Source organism: Coenobita brevimanus, chromosome 65, assembly GCF_032717465.1.
Source record: "Coenobita brevimanus isolate Jiangsu-jjx chromosome 65, ASM3271746v2, whole genome shotgun sequence".
NCBI classification, from domain to species: domain Eukaryota; kingdom Metazoa; phylum Arthropoda; class Malacostraca; order Decapoda; family Coenobitidae; genus Coenobita; species Coenobita brevimanus.
This window is the reverse complement of record NC_137018.1, coordinates 26,227,936-26,248,574: the sequence shown is the minus strand read 5'-3', so window position 1 is coordinate 26,248,574 and position 20,639 is coordinate 26,227,936. Positions and strand designations below refer to the sequence as shown.

Here is a 20,639-nt window from a genome sequence, read left to right as displayed (position 1 = left end):
ATCTTGAATCTTCAGCTATTTTTATTCTGTAGATAAGTTATCCCATTATCACTTATTAGAAAATTATGCTTTTTACTGAGTGTTTCACTGTATTACCTCAGTTGCATTGGTGACTGCTGTGTCCAGTAGGGTCATCGTTCATTATATATTTGTAACAACTTACCCCATGGGCTGTAACGACATAACCCACATACGGGGCAAGTTGCATACAGCGACTGAGCAATTTATATTCTGCTATTTCTTAAGAATGAGACAATTTATGATTTTTCTGTTTAATGTTTGTATTAATAAACATTATCGCCTTTTAATAGCAGAAATTATTATGTTATCCTGTGTACTTTTTGATTGGGTGGCAAAAACAGTAAAATTGTAACAACCAGTCCCGGTCTCCCCTACCTAACCATTACAGTTCAAAAACTCAACTACTACGTTTTTAATGCAAGGATGAAAGAATCAAAGGTCCCCATGATTGTCCTCTCCCAGAAAAAATAAAGGCAAGGGAGCCAAATTCAAGATCCGTTCGAGATGCCTGGACACACTGTGTTTAGAAGACTGATGTCATAGGCGGTAGGAAACACTGAGGGAGGAAGACAGATCCAGAGTTGACCTGCTGCATACATGAAGGACCGAGAGCACCGGTTAACTCTTGCATTTGAGAATTGGACAGGAAAGGGATGTGAGTTGGCTGCTAGTCGGGTGCTATGTGCCCGCCGTAGTGGTGGAGGGATGCAAACAGACAGTTAAGAGTACTGATCACTGAAGTAGCGACAGAAAAGTGATAGAGATGCAACAGGGCGGCGAAGAGACAGATGTTGAAGGGAGCCAGTATAAGAAGGAAAGTTAAAGAGACGAAAAGCCTTTGACTCCACCTTCTTGAGAAGAGTTGCAAGTGAGAAGCCACCCCACACATGAGAGCTGTACTCTACACAGAGGCGAATAAAACCTGTGTATAAGGTCGTCAACTGTGCAGGGGTAAAGAAGGCACGGAGTCGGCTTGGCACACTTGATCTCTTGGAAGCAAATCTTACGAGAGGTATATGATCTTTCCAAGATAAATCCCGAGAGAATGAAACCCTAAGCATGTTCAAAGATGATGTAGGATTGAGATGGATATTGTTAAACATTAGAGTGTACTCCTGCGGAAGATTGTGACGGGTCGAAAGATGTAAGAACAGAGTTTTTGATGCATTAACAACAAGATTACTTTTACCCCAATCAGTGATATAAACCAAGTCGGACACTAAGTGTGCCATAGCCTCATCCACTGTTTGCTGAAGTATATAGCTGTTGAGATGGACGTTGCGAGAGGCGGATGGAAAGGTGAAGGGTGGACTCATCAGCATATAGGTGGATAGAGTTAGATGTACAGCTTAGAAGGTCATTCATGAATGGAAAGAAGAGAGTTGGTGTTCAGACAAAAGTCTGAAAAACATCACTACTGATAGCGCTTCATGACGAACGGTCGTCGTCAACAACAGCAGCTACAGAACGACCAGAAAGGAAGCTTGAGGTGAAGGCAAGATAGAAGGACAGAAACCGTGCGAGGCCAGTTTGGAAATTAATGATTTATGCCAGACTCGATCGAAAGCCTTTGAGATGTCAAGTGCAATGGCAAAGCTTTCGCCAAAGTCCCGAAAGGAGGATGACCAAGAGTCTGAAAGGAAGGTGGGAAGATCGCCAGTGGAGTGTCTCTGGCGGAACCAATACTGACGATCAGAAATCGAGTAATATTGCAAGAAAAAATTCCCAAACTCATCATCGAACTAAAGGGGTTAAAGATCGGCCACGAATGGGTTCCAAATCCAAACCAAGACCACTACAGTACGTGACGCGAATGCAATACCCACTGACCCACCGTGGTTCTCTCACCCCCCTCCACACACACACACACACACACACACACACACACACGCAATCCCTCTCTCTCTTTTCACACACGCTGACTCTCTATGTCCAAAACCTTTTATATGGATGACATTCACGGTTCTTTCACGAGGGCTCGGCAAAATTCCTCTCTCTCTCTCTCATTTTTCTCCCCAGTCCTCTTTCATCCTTCATGTATCATTTTTCCCTCCCGTTCCCTTCCCTCCCCACCTCTATTTTTCATCACTATTCTCCCTTCCATTCTCTCTCCCTTCCTTCCTCCCCCTCGCCCTCTACCCGTGCCTCTCGCTCTCCCTTCTCTTCCCATTTTCTGTTCTCTTTTACTTCCCTCCTACCTTCCTTTTTTCCTCCCCCCTGCCACCCCCCCCCCCTCTCAATCTCTCTCAGGTCACACTTCTCTTGCGTTACTGGTGTGGCAACGTGTCCTTGGTGCCTGCAGCCCAAGTGTAGTACAATATCTCCTCGGGATGGATCCTACGACCTTTCGAGGAACTACTTGTAACTCCTTGAAACTCTCCCCCCCTCTCTTATTTTTTATCCCCAGTCCTTCCATCATTTTTTTTACCTCTGCTTTCCTTCTGTCATCTCTTTTTCACTATTCTCTCTCTCTCTCTCTCTCTCCATATGTATGCTCTCTCAGATACTTTCTCTCACTTCTCTTTCTCTTCCCAACCATTCTCCATTCTTTGTTATTTCCCTTCCCATCTTCCACTTTTTTCTTTTCCTTACACTCTATTTCTCTCCATCTCACTCTTCCCCCCCCCTCTCTCTCTTCATTTCCCTTTTTTCTTAATTTCTTTCTAACCTCTCTCTCTCTCTCTCTCTCTCTCTCTCTCTCTCTCTCTCTCTCTCTCTCTCTCTCTCTCTCTCTCTCTCTCTCTCTCTCTCCCCTTTAATACAGTCCCCCAGGATGTCAGTACTGAAGTCTCTCCGGTACTTCTCACTCTCCAACACGCTTTCCCAAACTCTTTCGCACAGTATTTCGCAATTTCTTTTTCACACTTTCACACACTGTCACTCTCTCACACTCACTTTCACAGACTTGCGCACACTTTTGCACTCGCCCACTCACGTACACTCACCCTTTAGCACTCACTTTTGCACACTTGCTCACTCTTCCGGACACTTACTCTTTGTCACATTCACTTAGTTAACACACTCATTCTTTTTTGTTTACTCGCTCCATCACAGTACGCCTTCTCTCTCTCTCTCTCTCTCTCTCTCTCTCACTATTCATTTTTAATTACACACGAACACACACACACACACACACACACACACACACACACACACACACACACACAAATACGTAAGCACACATACTCCGCTGCAGGCACGTAAAGCACACACACAAACACATAAACACGGACAGTCATTCTCCTTCCCTGCGATACACAGTTGGTTGCTCTCTCTCTCTATACATACTGTATATTTACCTCTCATGCGTAAACATTGCAAAACTTTCAAATGGAAAAAAAAGATATTTGCTTTAACTTTGCATTGCTTGTTATATATTCATTTTACTTCGGTTAATTAAAACAATTTTACCGTGCTAAAGAGAAATCCTGAGCATCAGTTATGTAAAAAAAAAATAAATAAATAAATAAATATATAAAAACGCGGATCACCGTTCTGTACTGAAATGAAGAATTTCGTTTTCCATTTTACCACGTACGAGATTTTATTCCCCTGAAAAAGCTTCATGCTGGGAAACGGTTAACGCAATATGAAATACAGTGTTTGGAGAAAAAGTTTGACAACTTCCCTCTGTTCAGTGAAAGCCAAGGTCATTGGAATTTTGCTACTATCACGATATTTTCTAGTCTAGTGAACATTTCCCCATTTTCCGCTAAAATACTTATGACCATCAACCCCTCCAATACAATGTCGTTTTATTATTCATGCTACCGCCGGATGATTCCATTCGACCTAGGATCTCTGCTAGCAAAAGGGTTTATAATACTATATCTAACACCCCCCAGTCTCACAGTTCCCCTCAGATTAATCATTTTTTACATATTAGTTTCTGCTTCCAAACTTAGTATCACGGCAAAACACCCAGTTCCATGTCCTCTGTAACTGCACCAATTCCCAGCCTTGCCAGTACAATTTCTTAAGCTTATGTGATAGTATTTGTTGATATTATGGCGATTACGTGTTGCTTGTGTATGTTTCAATTATTAATCATTAATTTTATGTATTTGGATGTATTTAGTCCAAATTCTACCTAACCTTGTAATACTGAGTTATTTGTTTGATGATCTTTAAAAGCAAGCGACTTCTTCACTTTGTTTATTTCCTCATTTTAGCACTACGATAGTCCCTGTTTACTTTCGCCCTTTCTTACAATGTTTGCGATGGTTTTTCTTAACTACGTGGTGTTCCTTCTCGTTCTTTCCTGCCAGTTTCAGGTAAAGAGACTGGTTGGCGGAGGAGAGCCTTCTTCTTTGCTATCCTAGTCTTATTCTAACAGCATGGTTACACTCTTAAGAAGCTGCCTAGCATAAGCCATCTGGCCGAACGCAGTTATCCTCCAGCCATATACTTATTTCCTTCAGGACATAGCACCGCTTTCACATTCGTTGCTTTTAGTTAGATACTACCCAACGAAGCTTTTCACATTTCATTTTTTGTTTTCTACAGTTACGCTTGGTGCCTGTTAATGGATGTGAATTCGGAGGACTGCAGGCTGAAGCTGCCTTTTTCTTGCACCAACTGTCTCCTTTTGGTGGACAAGGAGGCTGTAAAACCGGACTGCTTAGCCGCTTGGTTATACAGGTGCCGCGAAATGAAGTACCTTTTGTGGTAAAGCTGGAACGCCCATGATTTATGAACACGAACATTATTAAAGCAACAGCCCTAGTGAGCTCCATACCTCCACACTGAAGCTTACCTTGCTTAGGATTCTGTTCAGTGAGATGCACACAGATGAACTGTCGAAGCGGCGCTTAAAGATAAGTACTTACATTCAGTTTTAAACTTTATGCTAATATTATCGTACTCACCCAGATCTGCAGCTTGACTCGCTTGTCGTTCCTAAAGACAGTCTTGACCTTGAAATCAATGCCGACCGTGCTGACGAAGGCGGAGGTGAAGGAGTCGTCGGCGTAGCGGAAGAGGAAAGAGGTCTTGCCCACCGATGAGTTGCCAATGATGAGCAACTTGAACATATAGTCGAAGTTCTGGTCCGCCGCATCCTTCTGCCACCGGTTGTCCTGAGAGACCGCCATCTGTTGGGTTAGGAAGGTACCATTACTGGGAGCAGCGGGGTAATGTTTTGCTCAGTGTACTTCTGTTTCTGTGAAAATAGTTTTTTAAAACAATTTTAACCAAACTTGGTGGAAGGGTTGATGGTCTGCCAATGGCTTGACCTTCTGTTTTTGAGAACAACCGGTCAAAGGTCAAGGTCACAACTAGGTCAAAGTTTGACTCAATATGGCCAACTTAAGCAATTTTTATCCAATTTAGACCAAACTTTGTCGGAGGGTTAAGAATATGGCACGAAGGAAGGCATTCCAATTTGAAGACACTCTGTCAAAAGTCAAGGTCACAGGACGGATCAGAGTTCGGTTCTTGTGTGTGTCTTTGTGAGAACAACATAACTAAAAGTTCTTATCTGAAATGATACAAACTTGGTGTAGCGGTCGAGGGCCAGCCAAGGACCTGCCTACGGAAATTAAGCAAATGTCAAAGGTCAAGGTTATAAGGTCAGAGTTTGACCAGAAAGATCAACTTAGGCAGTTTTTATCCAAGTTAAACAAAACTTTCGGAAGGGTTGAGGATATTGCAACAACGAAGGGATTCGAGTCTTAGATCAATTAGTCAGTGTTCAAAGTCACACGACAAAGTCAATGTTTAACCCTTGCCTGCCAGTGTAAACAAAATAAGGTTTGGACCAAACATGATGGACGGGTTGAGGGTCAGCCAAGGGCTTGGTCTATTGTTTTTGAGAGCAACACGTCAAAGGTCAAGGACACAAGGCAAGGTCAACTCAAAGTTTTAATCCAATTCAGAGCAAAGTACTGTTGGTGAATGGCTTCAGGGTAAAGCAAGAATGAGGGGATTCAATTAAAAAAAAAAATAGTCAAAGGTTAAGGTCACAGGGATAGGTTAAAAGTCAATATCGCCTGGTTAAGTCAACCTGAACAGTTTATATCCGATCTGAATCCAATGTGGTGGAAGTGTTGAGGGTCAGGCAAGAATGAAGTAACTCGATTTTTTGAGCACCTGATCCAAGGCCAAGGTCACGGGGCACATGGAGAACCCTTACACCTGTTGCAGGGTGCGCGCGTTGCACTCAAGGCGTATTTTTTTTTTTCTTTAAACTGATCTGCTTCTAGAGGTGCACAGACTTAACCGGTTTGTTCCCTGTGGCCAGCACATCTCCCATCTGCCGTTAACCTGCACACGTCATCGCGTCACTGCTAATAACCCTCGTTCATACTCAGTGCAGGCGACGGCTGTTTCGTTAAAGACTGGTGTAATGACTTTAAGTGGTTTTGTGGAAGATCAGTGAAGCTTGTCTGAACAAAATTCTACTCATCAAATGATTCCTTACCACTGCTTAGGATCGAACTCGCGTCCATTCAGACAACAGATACCCTGTCTAACTACCTCACCAGCACCTCCCATGCTGGGTGAGGAAGGAGTCAGTGAGTGTTGGTTACTTACTCGATTATCTCTCCCCGTCACCTCCCTCTCACCCTGCTTTCCTCTCTCTCTCTCCCTCCCATCCCCTTACTGCCTCACTTTCTCACTCCCTCCCCTACATCTCTGCTTTCTCCAGTCCTGTTTTCCCTGCCTCCAACCCTCCCTCCCTACGTCTCTTACCTCCCTCCCTGTATCCTCCTCCCCCTCTCTGTGTATTGACTTTCTTCCCTTCATTTCTTCCTACCTTCCTCTCTCCCTCTCTCTTTCTCTCTCTCTCTCACCCTCGTCTCTTTTTCTTCCTCCCTCCCTCCTTCCTTGCTTTTCCCTCCCTCCTATCCTACCTCACTCCATCTCTTCCCGCCTTCCTCCTCCTGCCCTCATTCCTGCCTTCTGCTTTCATTTCTCCCTGCCTACCTCCTCCTTTACTTCCCCCCTCACTCCCTATCTAACTGCCTCCCTCCTCCTCCTCTCCCTCCCTCCCTCCCTACCTAACTGCTTCCCTCCCTTCCTCCCTCGTCCATATTCACAGGTGTTACATGAACGATCCCCTAGAATTGGTGGTTTGGCTTATACCTTGGTGCCGTGTGCGAGAGAGAGAGAGAGAGAGAGAGAGAGAGAGAGAGAGAGAGAGAGAGAGAGAGAGAGAGAGTCACCCTACACCAACAACCCTTTGAACCATATACCTTTTTTTTTTTTTTTTTTTTTTTTTTTTAATTCCCGTTGCCCCCAGACAATTTTATTCAGCACAATAACACAGCCCGCACTGGCAATGTAAAGCTGGCCTGGTATCAATAAAGGTCAGAAGTTACCCGACAAAAAAGCGAGTTGTCAACCGTAGTGAGTTACATTCTCGTGGGACAAACTTCTTTTTTTTCTGCCTCTTCACTTCCAATTTATTTTTTTCATGCACCACTTTTTCATTCTCGTTTGATATTCTTTGTTTTTAATGATGCATGGTATCTGTTTTAATTGGTGCTACGGTTTATTGTTTGTCTTTACATATTCACTATCATATACTTTTTTTTTTTCAATACTATCAATTATGTATTTATGTTATTTACGTATACTGTTATGTGCAGTTTATGAATTGTATCATAAATCTACGTTATTATTTACATGCTTCTTTATTAGTCACACAGCTTTCGCATACTCTATCTCATACGAGAGTTGGCGTCTTCTTTAAGTCTGTTTTACAACTACGTGGTAAGAAAACTTGCCTGAATAAATACACCTGTAAAGTGACCGGGTCTACGGAGAACGTGTCTATGCCCACCACTGCCACACGCCTCCCTCGATGCCACACGAACTGGTCCGTTGGTAGCAAGAATACAACAACAAGATCTCCTCGCACTAGGCATAAATTAACACCCAGGCACCAATGACTTGAATAAAACTACTTGGCGTTAGCCAGAGTTGTTCCGAACAGGAAGGTAAAACTGTCCGCCCTGAAGGTTGGAACCTGTGATTTAGCTCGAAAAATCTAACCTCTTTTCACTGAAAAGTAATGTGATCCTGCATGAAACTGGTTTAATTTTAAGAGCTGAGACGATAACTTAGAGGAAGTCCATCACCCAACTGTTACAAATATACCCCAAAGATTCATCATCGCCTGTTGTTATAAAAGTCTTGGGTAGGCTCATGCCACGTTACGTTTAACATGTTTAGATTGAGAAGGCGTTTGTTTCGCTCGACTCGGTTTGATTCGGCTGGAATGACTTTCTGATCGATGTTATCTGTAAGAGTGTACTGGAACAAAACTGGTGCATAAACTTTTACCTTACACGTTAATAAACGAACCTGCACACTCTGACCGAAACCATGCTAACACTAAGGCTTCTGTTACTCTGCTGGATACAACTGCCTGGCGTCTGATCAAACAGAATACTATACAGGAGTTGTACCGATCATGAGAGGGTTAATGTGCAATATATCACTATGGCTTCTGTTACTCTGCTGAATACAACTGCCTGGCGTCAGATCAAACAGAATACTATACAAGAGTTGTTCCGATCATGAGAGGGTTAATGTGCAATATATTCAGAAATATACATGGAACTCCGCCCGTAAAATACCTGCCATACTTGTTTACAACTTGAGCGAAATTTGTTGGAATTAATTTAGTGCCCTAATTAGGTTACTACGGCAGATTATTGGCGAGAGAGAGAGAGAGAGAGAGAGAGAGAGAAGGAATAAGGAGGGAGGAGAGCACACAGGAGACTAAAGGGAGTTGGGGAAGGAGGGAGAGACGGGAGAACGGGGAGGGAAGGAGGGAGGGAGGGAGGAAAGGAGAGAAAGAAGGGAGACAAGGGAGGGAGGGAGGGGGAGGGATGGTGGGGAAGGGAGAAATCATTTTAAGTGCAAAATTTATATCATAAAGCACTCTCTGGCTGTGTGTGTGTGTGTGTGTGTGTGTGTGTGTGTGTGTGTGTGTGTGTGTGTGTGTGTGTGTGTGTGTGTGTGTGTGTGTGTGAGAGAGAGAGAGAGAGAGAGAGAGAGAGAGAGAGAGAGAGACTAAACTGCCATAAAGCGGAGGGGCTGAGTCTTGAAACAGCTGGTCTTAAGGGAGGCAGAGAGGAAGGCAGGGTGAGAAAGGGTGGGAGGGGAGGGAGGCAGAGGGAGGAAGCAGGGGAGGGGGAGGAGGTGAAGGGGGAGATAGTAAGGGGGAGAGAGAGGGGGGGAGGAATCACGGGGAGGAAGAGGAAGGTAAAGGAGGAGAGGTAGGAAAAGGGGTAGGCAGAGGGAGGAAGGAAGGACTATAGAGAGGGAAGGGAGGGAGGAATGGAAGCAAGAAACGAGAGAGAGAGAGAGAGAGAGAGAGAGAGAGAGAGAGAGAGAGAGAGAGAGAGAGAGAGAGAAAATACAATTAACGGACCGTGTGGAAAGGTCAGAGGTAGTCCAAATAAAGGAAGAAAATAATGAAGGAAAAGAAGGATGGCAAGAAGGAAGGAAGGAAGGAAGGATGGATGAATGGATGGATGGATGGATGAATGAATGAATGAATGATTGATTGAATGAATGAATGAATGAATGAATGGAAGGAAGGAAGGAAGGAAGGATGGATGGATGGATGGATGAATGAATGAATGAATGATTGATTGAATGAATGAATGAATGAATGGATGGATGGACGGATGGAAATAGGGAAGGCATGAAAATAAAGATATACAGGGAAGGATGAAGGAAGAGAGGAAGGAAGGAAAGAAGGTAGGCAGGAAAGAAAATAATAAAAGAAAGAAAGAAGGGAAGAATGGAAGGAAGAAGGAAAGAAAACAATAAATAACAGAAAGGAAGGAAGGAAGGATGGAAGTAGTAAGAAAGAAAACAATACATAACGAAGGAAATAAAAGGAAGGAAGAATGGAAGGACGGAAAGACGGAAGGAAGAGGGATAAGTAGAAAGAAAACACTAAAACTGGAATGTAGAAAGGAAGGAAGGAATGCATAAATAAATAATGAATGAATGAATGAAGGAAGGAGGGAAGGAATTAGTAAAAAAAGAAAGAACTAGAATGGCACTCAGTAGAGCGCATACCTCCGCCAAGGCCCAACATGCAGTTCCGTTTAATTCATTCAAGTTCTATTTGTTACTGTACGGCAGCTGGAAAAAGACTATTCCCCTATAACGCATACCTGTACTTAAATTCGCTAGATCCGGAATTTTACATGGATCCGCGCCAAACTGAAGACTTTCGTAGATACCAACATCCTAAATAGGCCTGATTTTTTTCATCCTGATCCATGCAATATTCACTGAAAAATTTACGAAAGTGTCGAAAAACGCCCTATCTCGCAATGTTAAAGAAAGTGAATTAAAAAAAAAAAAAAATCCTGGATCCGCACCTCTATCCGGATCCGCACCAAAATTTAATGGAGTTTATTCTGGGCCAAGGCCCATTCTTCTACCAAGTTTCGTGGAAATCCGTCCTTTAGTTTTTATGTAATCTTGCTCACAAACCAACCAACCAATCAACAAACAAGCGGACACGGGTGAAAACATAACCTCCTTGGCGGAGGTAATGAATGAATGAATGAAGGAAGGAAGGAAGAAATAAAGAAAAAAATGAATAAATGAATGACTGAGTGAAAAGAGGAAGGAAGGAAGAGTTAAAGAATTATGGGAGGGAGGAAGGAAGGAGAGAATGAAGAAAAACAAATAAAATGAAAGAACGAAGGAAAGAAAGCAGAAAGGAGGAGGGAAGAAAGGAAGGAAAACAAATTAAATGAATGAAGGGAGGGAAGGTGGGCGGAAACATGGCAAGGGAATAAACTGGGTATGAGTGTACCGAGGATTGAAAACGAAGGAGACATTAAGTGGACTGAGTGAATGAATGAATGAATGAAACAAATGAGAAAGGAAGGAAAAGAAGGAAGAAGGAAGAGATGAAAGAAGAAAGCAACAGACGAATGAAAGGAAGGAAGGAAAAATAAGGAAAGAACCAAGGATGAAGAAACTGAAAAAAAAAAAAAAATCAAAAAATAAAATCATAGGATAGAGAACCAGAGTCAAGTCGCCTCTTGGGGCTGGAACCTCTGCACATGTCAAACCCTTCACTGCCAGCGGTACGTTCTAACCACTACACTACCTGTCCCGGGTTCGATTCCGTTCTGCTGGTAAGGACTGGCAACCCTTTAGTTAGGGGTGGTACACTTGGCGATTTTATTCCGGCTAACACCAGGGTATTTTGTTCAGTTTAGTAATATTCCAGCAGTTAAAGGTTTAACCACGTACCTTGAGTAATCCTTCATTATTACTGTACCTCATTCACTTTAGCGAGGCGCAGATTTTCAACCTATTGCAGTGTATTTCATCTGGTTCAATAGCAGAATAAGATATCAGTACGGTTCTCCATCCCTGCCCTAACAGTTTCGTGACGAGAAACATTTTGCAAGTGTGAATCTCTTCTTACACTTCGACAATTATGGTGGAGAGATGGGTATTTAGGTCTAGTTAAAGCAGCCACACTATAGCACACCCACTACAGGCATTTCCCGAAGCTAACACCATACGATTCCCTTTACGGCAGAGATCTCCCGACAGTCAAAGGATATGATCTGGTCTGTTTTCACCCGACAATACCGGAATAGGCCCTTTTCGCATGGCCATACTTATGAGGCAAAAATTAGTCTCCTTGGTTACTTATCAAATCAAGCATCCAATCTAACAACACCTGGCCATTAAATAATCTGAACGAGACTGAGAATCTTTGTCAGGTATGAATGAAATGCATTACAGCGTCAGAGCCGATACATTAACCATACATCTATACATCCCTCCTCATTAAGCCGCATCGTAAGTAAATGTAAATCTAAAGATCCAAATGGGTCCACTGAAGGATTAAACCCTCATGGAAGGAAAATGACAACCAGAATAAACCCTTCCGTATGCTGGCCAAGTACCAATGGGGAAGGGGTTTCTGTAGGGAGATACCTGCAGATGATATTAGAAGTGTTGTAATGGTTATGTTTGTGTGTGTGGCAGTGTGTATATGCAATCGGTAGAACCAACATAGTGCTAACATATCCACATACTACCAGCACTTGCTTTAAATGGGAGCCACAATTTTGGTTACCAACTCTAAACGCTGAGCACATGGACCACAGACCATGAGACAAACATGCTGTGTACCACCAGGCTACCGAGATTCACAAACAGATAAATGTTGTGTGTGTGTGTGTGTGTGTGTGCAACCACTTTACAAAAGATAAAGGAGAGAGAGAGAGAGAGAGAGAGAGAGAGAGAGAGAGAGAGAGAGAGAGAGAGAGAGAGAGAGAGAGAGAGAGAATTTTGGGCAAGCAAATAAATTCACAATTGCTGTTTATAGGAGGAAAGGAAGCGTGGAGGGGAGAGAGAGTTAACAGGGAGTTAAGGAGGGGGAGAGAGAGAGAGAGAGAGAGAGAGAGAGAGAGAGAGAGAGAGAGAGAGAGAGAGAGAGAGAGAAAAGAGGGAGAGAGAGAGGGAGGGATGGAGGGATGGATGGATGGATGGATGGATGGATGGATGGATGGAAGGATGGAAGGATGGATGGAAGGATGGATGGAGGGAGGAACAGAAGTTAGGGAAAAAGAAGAAAGTCAACATGAAGGGAGGGAGGGAGGGAAGGACAGCATAAAGGAGAGAGATGGAAGAGAGACGGGGAGGGAGGAAAAGAGGGAGGGGAGAAGGAGAGTAGGAATAAGGTGAGAGATAGAAGAGCGGTAGGCTGGGAGGCTCGGAAAACGCTAAGATACAGGGGTTAGATAGTGAGAGAGAGAGAGAGAGAGAGAGAGAGAGAGAGAGAGAGAGAGAGAGAGAGAGAGAGAGGAAAAATCTGATCCTGTCACTACGATGTTGTATTTTCATGTGACGCAGGTTAGCCAAACGATTCTCTTCTAGGTGACAGAGACCTGTAAACGAGATGGGTTACTAAGGATTGTATTTTCCCCTCCCCCCACCATCGAAACGCCTCCCCTAAACGCAAATACTGTATATAAACTTAAATATGCATCATCGAAATGAAGGGACTACGTGGGAAAGAGTGAGGAAGAGAGAGTGGAGGAGAAAGGGAGACTTACTTTGAAGGTAGGGATGGCCTGACCGACAGGGGTCGGGGTGGGGGGGTTCTCCCCATGTTTGTTTCTGAGTTGGTCAAAAAATTACTGAGGTCAAAAATGAAGAGTGGAGATTTTTTTTATGTTACATAAAAGGAGTTCTCCGAAAGGACAAAATATTATATAAATATATCTATCTATCTATATACCTAGGCTGCTTCCCCAAAGGAAAGGGAGGTAGCCGAGACAGGACGACACACTCCCCATTTACTCATCCATTCAAACACATTCATTCGCATCTTAGCCCCAAAGAGAAGGGACAGATCCTCACCGCACCACACCGCACAAGGGTCAACTGCGCAATGCAATCAGTGACATCTGCAGCAGGGCCCGACAGCAGAGCTGGTTTACCCCTGCCACATCATAACAGACCCATCCCCTTACCCGCACCCGACCTGACTAGCTGATCAGACCAAATGCGGGAGAATATTCCCTCAGGGCTGCGTCATCATTTATTCATTCACAATTTCTCTCCATTTATTTCTGTCACGCACAGCCACTCTTCCTTGCTCAACAGACATCCCTCTCGCATCCAGCGCTCTCTTCACACTGTCCATTCATCCTATTCGTGGTCCTCCTCTCAGCCTTACACCTCTCACATCAGATCTAGTGATCTTTTTCACCAATCGCTCATTATCCATTCTCTCCATATGCCTAAACCATCGCAACACCCTCTGCTCAACTCTACCAGCCATCTCCCGAACAACTCCAGTTCTCCTTCGCACTTCATCATTTCGCACTCGATCCATACGCGTCACTCCACACATACTCCTCAGACACCTCATCTCCATTACATATATATATATATATATATATATATATATATATATATATATACAACAAAATAACCCACTTTCCCCCCTGTCAGGAGAACAGTCTAAGCTAAAATCAAGTACCACAGTAATCAAGGTGCCTGGACCTGGACCCCCTTCACCCACAGAACGGTGGCGAGGGAGGGGGGGGGAGGTAAATTTGTATGCACTCCTGCTACAGGTCCGGTCATAAATAACTCCAAATGACATGACTAGGTTAATGAGCTTAATTAGACTACTAAATAATTTACATGGTGTCCCTTTTCTTGTAAACAATAATTCAGGCTTGGGTACAAGTTTAGGTGGCTTTAAGTACAAGTAACAATTAAAATTACTTTGTCATAAACTTGGCTTATAGCACCTATTTAGTTGGTCAAACCGTAACACCGAACAGATCAAGTTGGTCAAAACCGTCCTTACCTCCCCACCCCCCCATCACATACTCCTCGGGCCATCGCTGTTTGAAAGGAGGCAGAGAGGAAGGGAGAGTCAGAAGATAGGACGGAGGAGGGAATGGTGAAGCGCAAGAAGAAAGGAGAAGGGAGGGAATGTCATAAATGATTGATGGAGGGAGAAACTGTAACAAACTTCGGGGGTAAAAGAGAGACAACGGAAGGGAGGGCGAGAATAAAACGTTAGAGGCTGGAGAGGAAACAACAGAGGAGAATGTACAAGGGATGGAGGGAATGGAAGGGGCGCAAGGAGACAGACAAGGGAGGGAGGGAGGGAGGGAATGTGTTGGGGGGAGGGAGAGAGAGAAGAGGGGAAAGGTTGGATTTAGAAGCCAGAGGATGTTAAGAGGGGGAGGGAAGAAGAAGGGAGGCAGGGAGACAAGAAAAGAGGAGGGAGAATGAAAAAAAAAAAAAAAAACGAAGGCAGGACGGTAGAGAAAAAATGAGAAGGGAAGGAAAACATACTGGATGAAGGAAGGAGGGAGGGGGGAGTAAAAAGGGAGGGAGAGGGGATGGAAAAAAGGAAATGAGAGAGAGAGAGAGAGAGAGAGGATGGGAGGGAGAAAGGAAGTGTGTGTGTGTGTGTGTGTGTGTGTGTGTGTGTGTGTGTGTGTGTGTGTGTGTGTGTGTGTGTGTGTGTGTGTGTGTGTGTGTGTGTGTGTGTGAGAGAGAGAGAGAGAGAGAGAGAGAGAGAGAGAGAGAGAGGATGGGAGGGAAAAAGGAAGCGTGTGTGTGTGTGTGTGTGTGTGTGTGTGTGTGTGTGTGTGTGTGTGTGTGTGTGTGTGTGTGTGTGTGTGTGTGTGTGAGAGAGAGAGAGAGAGAGAGAGAGAGAGAGAGAGAGAGAGGGTTTAATGGATGCAAGAACGAGGGACATGAAAATAAATGAGGGAAAAAGAGAGTGCAGGAGGGGGAGAGAGGGGGATAACAGCCAAAAATACGAGACAGAAATAGAAATCCCTTCAGTACGGTGACGCCTCTCAATCTCGCTATCTCCACACGATTCTGCTCAGCTTCCAAGAGGCTATTCGAACAGGTAGGGCTAAACACAGACGTAATTAACCAACTATTATCGTGGTCTAAGTTGAATAAAGTCGTCTAAAAATAAAAATCATGTACGGTACTTAAAACTGAGGTCCTCGGGCTGAAGGTGGACTGTCTCTCTCTCTCTCTCTCTCTCTCTCTCTCTCTCTCTCTCTCTTCTTTGAGTTTTGACAGGGGGGGTCAGTGAAGGTCTGACCCATTTCCGTAGGTACTGTATAATCTCACGGTGGTTCACTAAATTTCAATGTTCATATTTTCCTGTTCACCATTATATACGATGCACCAAACTGAGTAGTCATGATGATGATAATGATGATGATGATGATGATGACTACACCTGTAATCTGTGAGTGGGCTACAGTGATCAGAACTAACCACCTTGCTAAGTGCTGCCTATACACTAAAAGGACTACTATTTTTGATGTACCCTGATTAGATTTGAACACCATACTCTGAGTGAGGTCTTTACTCTGCAGTTAATTATTTCTTAAAACACCTTCCTCAGAACTGGATGCCATGTATTCAGCAGGCCAAGACCCTCAAATAAAATTTTGATGGCATTTTTTGTTCAAAGCTTGCAACCATGCTGGAAAGATCACTATGGTATAAGGTTTTAGAAACACCCGGTTGCCAAAGTGGCATTTGACCTTTAAGATCAAATTTAGAGGTCAAAATGTCAAATGAGTTCAATTTTTTTGTTTTCCCTCTTTGTCGTGTACTTCCAAGTACTGTAAGGCTTGGCAAGAAACACTGAGTAATTAATGAGATACAAGGGTTTCAAGTTACAAAATAATCGGCAATTGAGAAGGAAATTAGGATTTAAAATGCTCGTTACTCCATTATGGATCGGATAACGCACGATGTAAAGATTCGTTCCTTTAACGTCACATCTTCCTGAAAATAAATCAGTTTCTTCATCAACAAGGTACTATGATGGTTGAATATAATTTTCCCTGTGTCCCATTACCTTTGGCAATTACTGTTGCTGTTGAAATCCTTAAGAGTTATCCAGACCATGTCCACTGCCTGCAATGTTAAGGCATCCGTCTGCATCCGTCCGCATCACAACCGCACGCAGGTATACATGGTTGCCCCATCCGATGACAAACGCAAGCTTGTGTGCGGCACTTGCTTTTGCATCCACAAGCATCCAACTCCAAACACCTGCTTGGAACTGATGGCTTCCGTAACCACACCGCTTCAAACCGTTTGTCCGTTACCTGCCAACCTCCTGTCTCCTGAGGGCTTGGGATAACGAAGTCAGGTTTGTTTACCTGCAACCACACTTTGGCCTGGTGGTTGCCACGTGAGAGATGTAACTCCAGTGTGTCACTCGTTGGTGGCAACATTTCAGTTGCTTTTTTTCCTTCCTGGAACAAGTCATGTTTGGTCCTATCAACACCCGTAGTAGAGCAAGGTGCCTTGTACAACATGCATACGAACTCTTCAACTTTGCCTAACGGAAGATGCCTACCAGCACCTTGCAACAGCTCTGGATGTTGCAAATACACACTCCAACACCATTTCTTCCCATGCCCAGCAAAGAACGAGACAGTATCGCAGCCAGTTATGGCATGGAAGCCAAGCACATTCTCCACTACTACTCGAGGGAGGTTCTCGTTGATGACATGCACTGGAAAGCATTCCTGCTCCTCTCATCATCCACACTTGGCACGGTTTGTCCCTGGTAAAGTGAATGAGCAAGAGAAGGACGTCTGTGTTATGACACGTGACGATTATGCTTTCAAATCCAGCATCAATGGCTTCAAGGGCATGGAGGACGATCCTTGTGTCCGCCTCCTCGTGGTTTGCCTGTAGTGTTGGGATGACTCCCGTTGTCGAATATCCGTCTGGTTTGCTGCCACCAACAATTATCTCCTTGTCTCTGTCACTATGCTCGGCAAGTCTGCCACTTAAGAACATGGCAAGGTCTTCCTTGTTTTCATTTCAACTAAGGCGATGAAGTTCTTCCATGCTTGAGGAAGTGGCAGATCCTCCCAGTCGATCACCTTTCGGGCTGGTCTCTTCATCTACCCAGCTCTTTTGGTCCTCGTAGATGACTTGATAGAAAAAGGCCTGAACTGGTCAAACACAACGTTAGTCCTGGAAACTATGCCACTGAACTGCTTCACCACAGTCTTCGCGAAGTTTTTGGCATAGTCACCGAAGGTTTTGAACTTTGGTGTCTTCTCTAGGGACTGAATCAATGCATGGCCATCGATTATGATGCATGTTTTTCCTGGTGTATCCGGTGTTCCTTTGACTTTCTCTACACCAAGATCAGTGGTTAGCAAGGAAAGCGTTGCAGACTTCTGGGTACTGTTCATCGTTTTATATGTGTTAGCCAAACTAGGTGGTACAACCGACAGTTCATGCTCCAACACTTTGTGAAGATCGACTACTCGCCCAGCTTGTAACGCACTGAACAGTCTCTGTATCAGTTGCCCGTCCGCTTTGATTGTCTTGCTGACCCTCCGCTTTCGATCCTGCACAGGTGTTCTGTACAGCGTTGCAAACGTTGAGTTGTGGTCTTGACAGCAAATTAGGGTCAAGATCGGCCTTGAGCCCTGACGTCAGTATTAGTAAAGATAGGGTATCCCAGCTTCCTGAAAAACCAATGCATTAATGAGAAATTGACATTTATATTCAAAGATTTCTTCACATTTACCTATTATTATTATGGTATTTAAAACCCTTGTATCTCATTATTTCCTCAGTATTTCATCCCAGACCTAACATTATTTGAAAGTACATGATAAAAGAGGGAAACAAAATTTGACCTTATTTGACCTTTTGACCTTCAAATTTGATCTTAATGGTCAAATGCCATTTTGGCAACCGGGTGATTCTAAATGCCTGGACCATAGTGATATTTTCTAGCAAGGCTACCAGTTTTAAACAAAAAATGTCATCAAAAGTTTTTTTTTTTTAGGCATATTTCCTGGGGTTGGACTGCCAATAATGGTTGTACGCGGCCTGTATGTTGTAAAAAATTATTATTCTTGACACAAATAGAATCCCTACAATGAAACGAATAATATGGGATGACAGGAGGGCGGAGGTAAGAGAGAGAGAAAAGAGGAGGAAGAGAAAGAAACACAAAGGATGGGAAAGAATGACAAATGAGAAAAGAGAGAGAGAGAGAGAGAGAGAGAGAGAGAGAGAGACAGGAGGGGAGGGGGGAGATAAGCCTGGAGGAAGGGTAAGACTGCAGGGACGGAGAGGGGTAGGGAGGGAGGGAGAAAAGGTGACAGGTTGGCGGAAGGGAGGCAAGGAGAAAGTTTGACAGCCTGGAGAGGGGACACAAGGGAGGGAAAATGTGGGAGAGAGGGAGAGAAAGGTTAGAGGCAGAAACAGGTAGGGAGGGAGGGAGTGCGAGAGGCAGGGAGGGAAATAAAAGGAAGGGGGGAGGGAGGCAGAAAGTCAGAACAGACGAGAGGGAAGTTAAAGATGGAAGGGAGGAAAGGCGGAGGGAAGGGAAAGCAACAGGGAAGGCAAAAAGAATGAAGGGGGAGGGGAAGAAAGGAGAAAGAGAAGGAAGGAAATAAGGAAACTGATGGGTGGAAGGAGGGAAGGAGAAGAGGAGAGGCAGATGAAAGGGAAGAAGGAAGGATGATATGTAGAAAATGAAGGTGTCCAGAAAGGAAGGAGTAAAGGAAGAAAAGAAGGACGCTGCTTATAAAATGATGAAGAAGAACAAAGTAATGAAAACTGAAGGGAAAAATAAGAAGGAAAGAGAGTAGAAAAAAAACAGAGAAAGTGGATGCGGTGTATAAAAAAAAAAAAAAGGAACATATGAGGAAAGATGGAAATTTAAGAAAATATAGGACGGAAGAAAAAGAAGAGATGAAGGAAGAAAAGATGAGAACAAGAACAGAGACAGAAAAAGGGAAGGCAATGAAAAATAAGACCGAAGGAAGAAAGGGAAAAACGCAAAAGAAAAAAATGGGGGGACTTGAGAGAGAGCACTTCCTTGGATTAAAATGCCGGAGAGAGAGAGAGAGAGAGAGAGAGAGAGAGAGAGAGAGAGAGAGAGAAGTATTAATTTCACATCTCAGTATTCCTTACACCCTTAATTTTCACAGTCCCTAAAACAACGTACTGTAATTCTCCTCTCGTGACACTTTTTTTTTTTTTTCAGTTGGAACATACTCTACATTACTTGTCCTTCCTAAAAAACTATATCTCAGGTACAACAGGAACCGCTCGTTAGTTTGTCGCAACCCCTTAACCCCAGGACGCACACTTGATTATACTGGTGCTCTCTTCACTCGATTCAATTCCGCTCATGAGACAGCTTTCGAAATACTGGGGTTAGATTCAAGTTTCTACAGGCCCTTGCGACACAAGAGGTCAGTACTAAACAAAAGCAATCGCCTGGAAGTAGCAAGAATATAGTAAAAGATAAATCACCGGCATGAAGGGGTTAAGGGAAGGAAGGCACACCAGCACATCATAATCCGTAGACTGCGCTGCCGCTTTAAGTCTCGCTACAGTTTCAGGAAGACCTACTAGGACGGACGGGCCTCACCAGAACCACCAGAGTCGGCCTTGGCAAAAACTGAATAAAATCGTTCGCCAGCCCAGGGATAATGAGATGTCGTCGAGCTGGAATTAACCCTTCAGCCCGTGCACTGCAGTATCTTAACTCTTCTATGCTGTTATTCACGTGAGGCGAGGCGTGTCCGATGTGAAGGGGTTTAATAAAAAAGTGCGGTGGAAGTATGAGTAAAATGGAGTGACGGCGTGGCGCTGAGAGGCTTAAAGATGGGGGGGGAGGAGCCTCACACCCAATCCTTAGCTCATTCAGGTTAAAGATGTACTACTATCACCGCCGTCTGAGAGAGAGAGAGAGAGAGAGAGAGAGAGAGAGAGAGAGAGAGAGAGAGAGAGAGAAATTAATAGCACTGATTTGATAATACTGAAGACCTGAATGTGACAGTTCGTTACGTCATGTCACTAGGAAACGCTTGGCTGGGAGGAAAGGGAGAAGAAGACCGAGAACGTGTAGTAGAAATGACGTGCACTGGATCAGATGGACACCAAGACCGAAAAGAGATAAGGCAGAAGAGTATACGAATGGAGAGTGGCAGGCTGGTGGGAGAAGAAGAGAAAGACCGAGGAAGGGGCGAGGAGATTAAGTGAGCTGGTGTTGTGTAAGACCACTGAGGAACTTGCGGTTGACAGGAGGATGAGGATGAGGATGAGGAGGA

At 44.0% G+C, this 20,639-nt stretch overlaps 1 protein-coding gene across 1 annotated transcript in view; it reads right to left on the bottom strand.

Moving 5' to 3' along the window:
* Rab3 (RAS oncogene family member Rab3) overlaps positions 1-20,639 on the bottom strand; it is a 139,998-nt gene that overhangs the window by 55,195 nt on the left and 64,164 nt on the right. Inside the window, exon 2 of the mRNA XM_080276426.1 lies at positions 4,890-5,114. Within this exon, the coding sequence (XP_080132552.1) occupies positions 4,890-5,114 (225 nt within the window). The remainder of the gene's footprint in view (positions 1-4,889; positions 5,115-20,639) is intronic.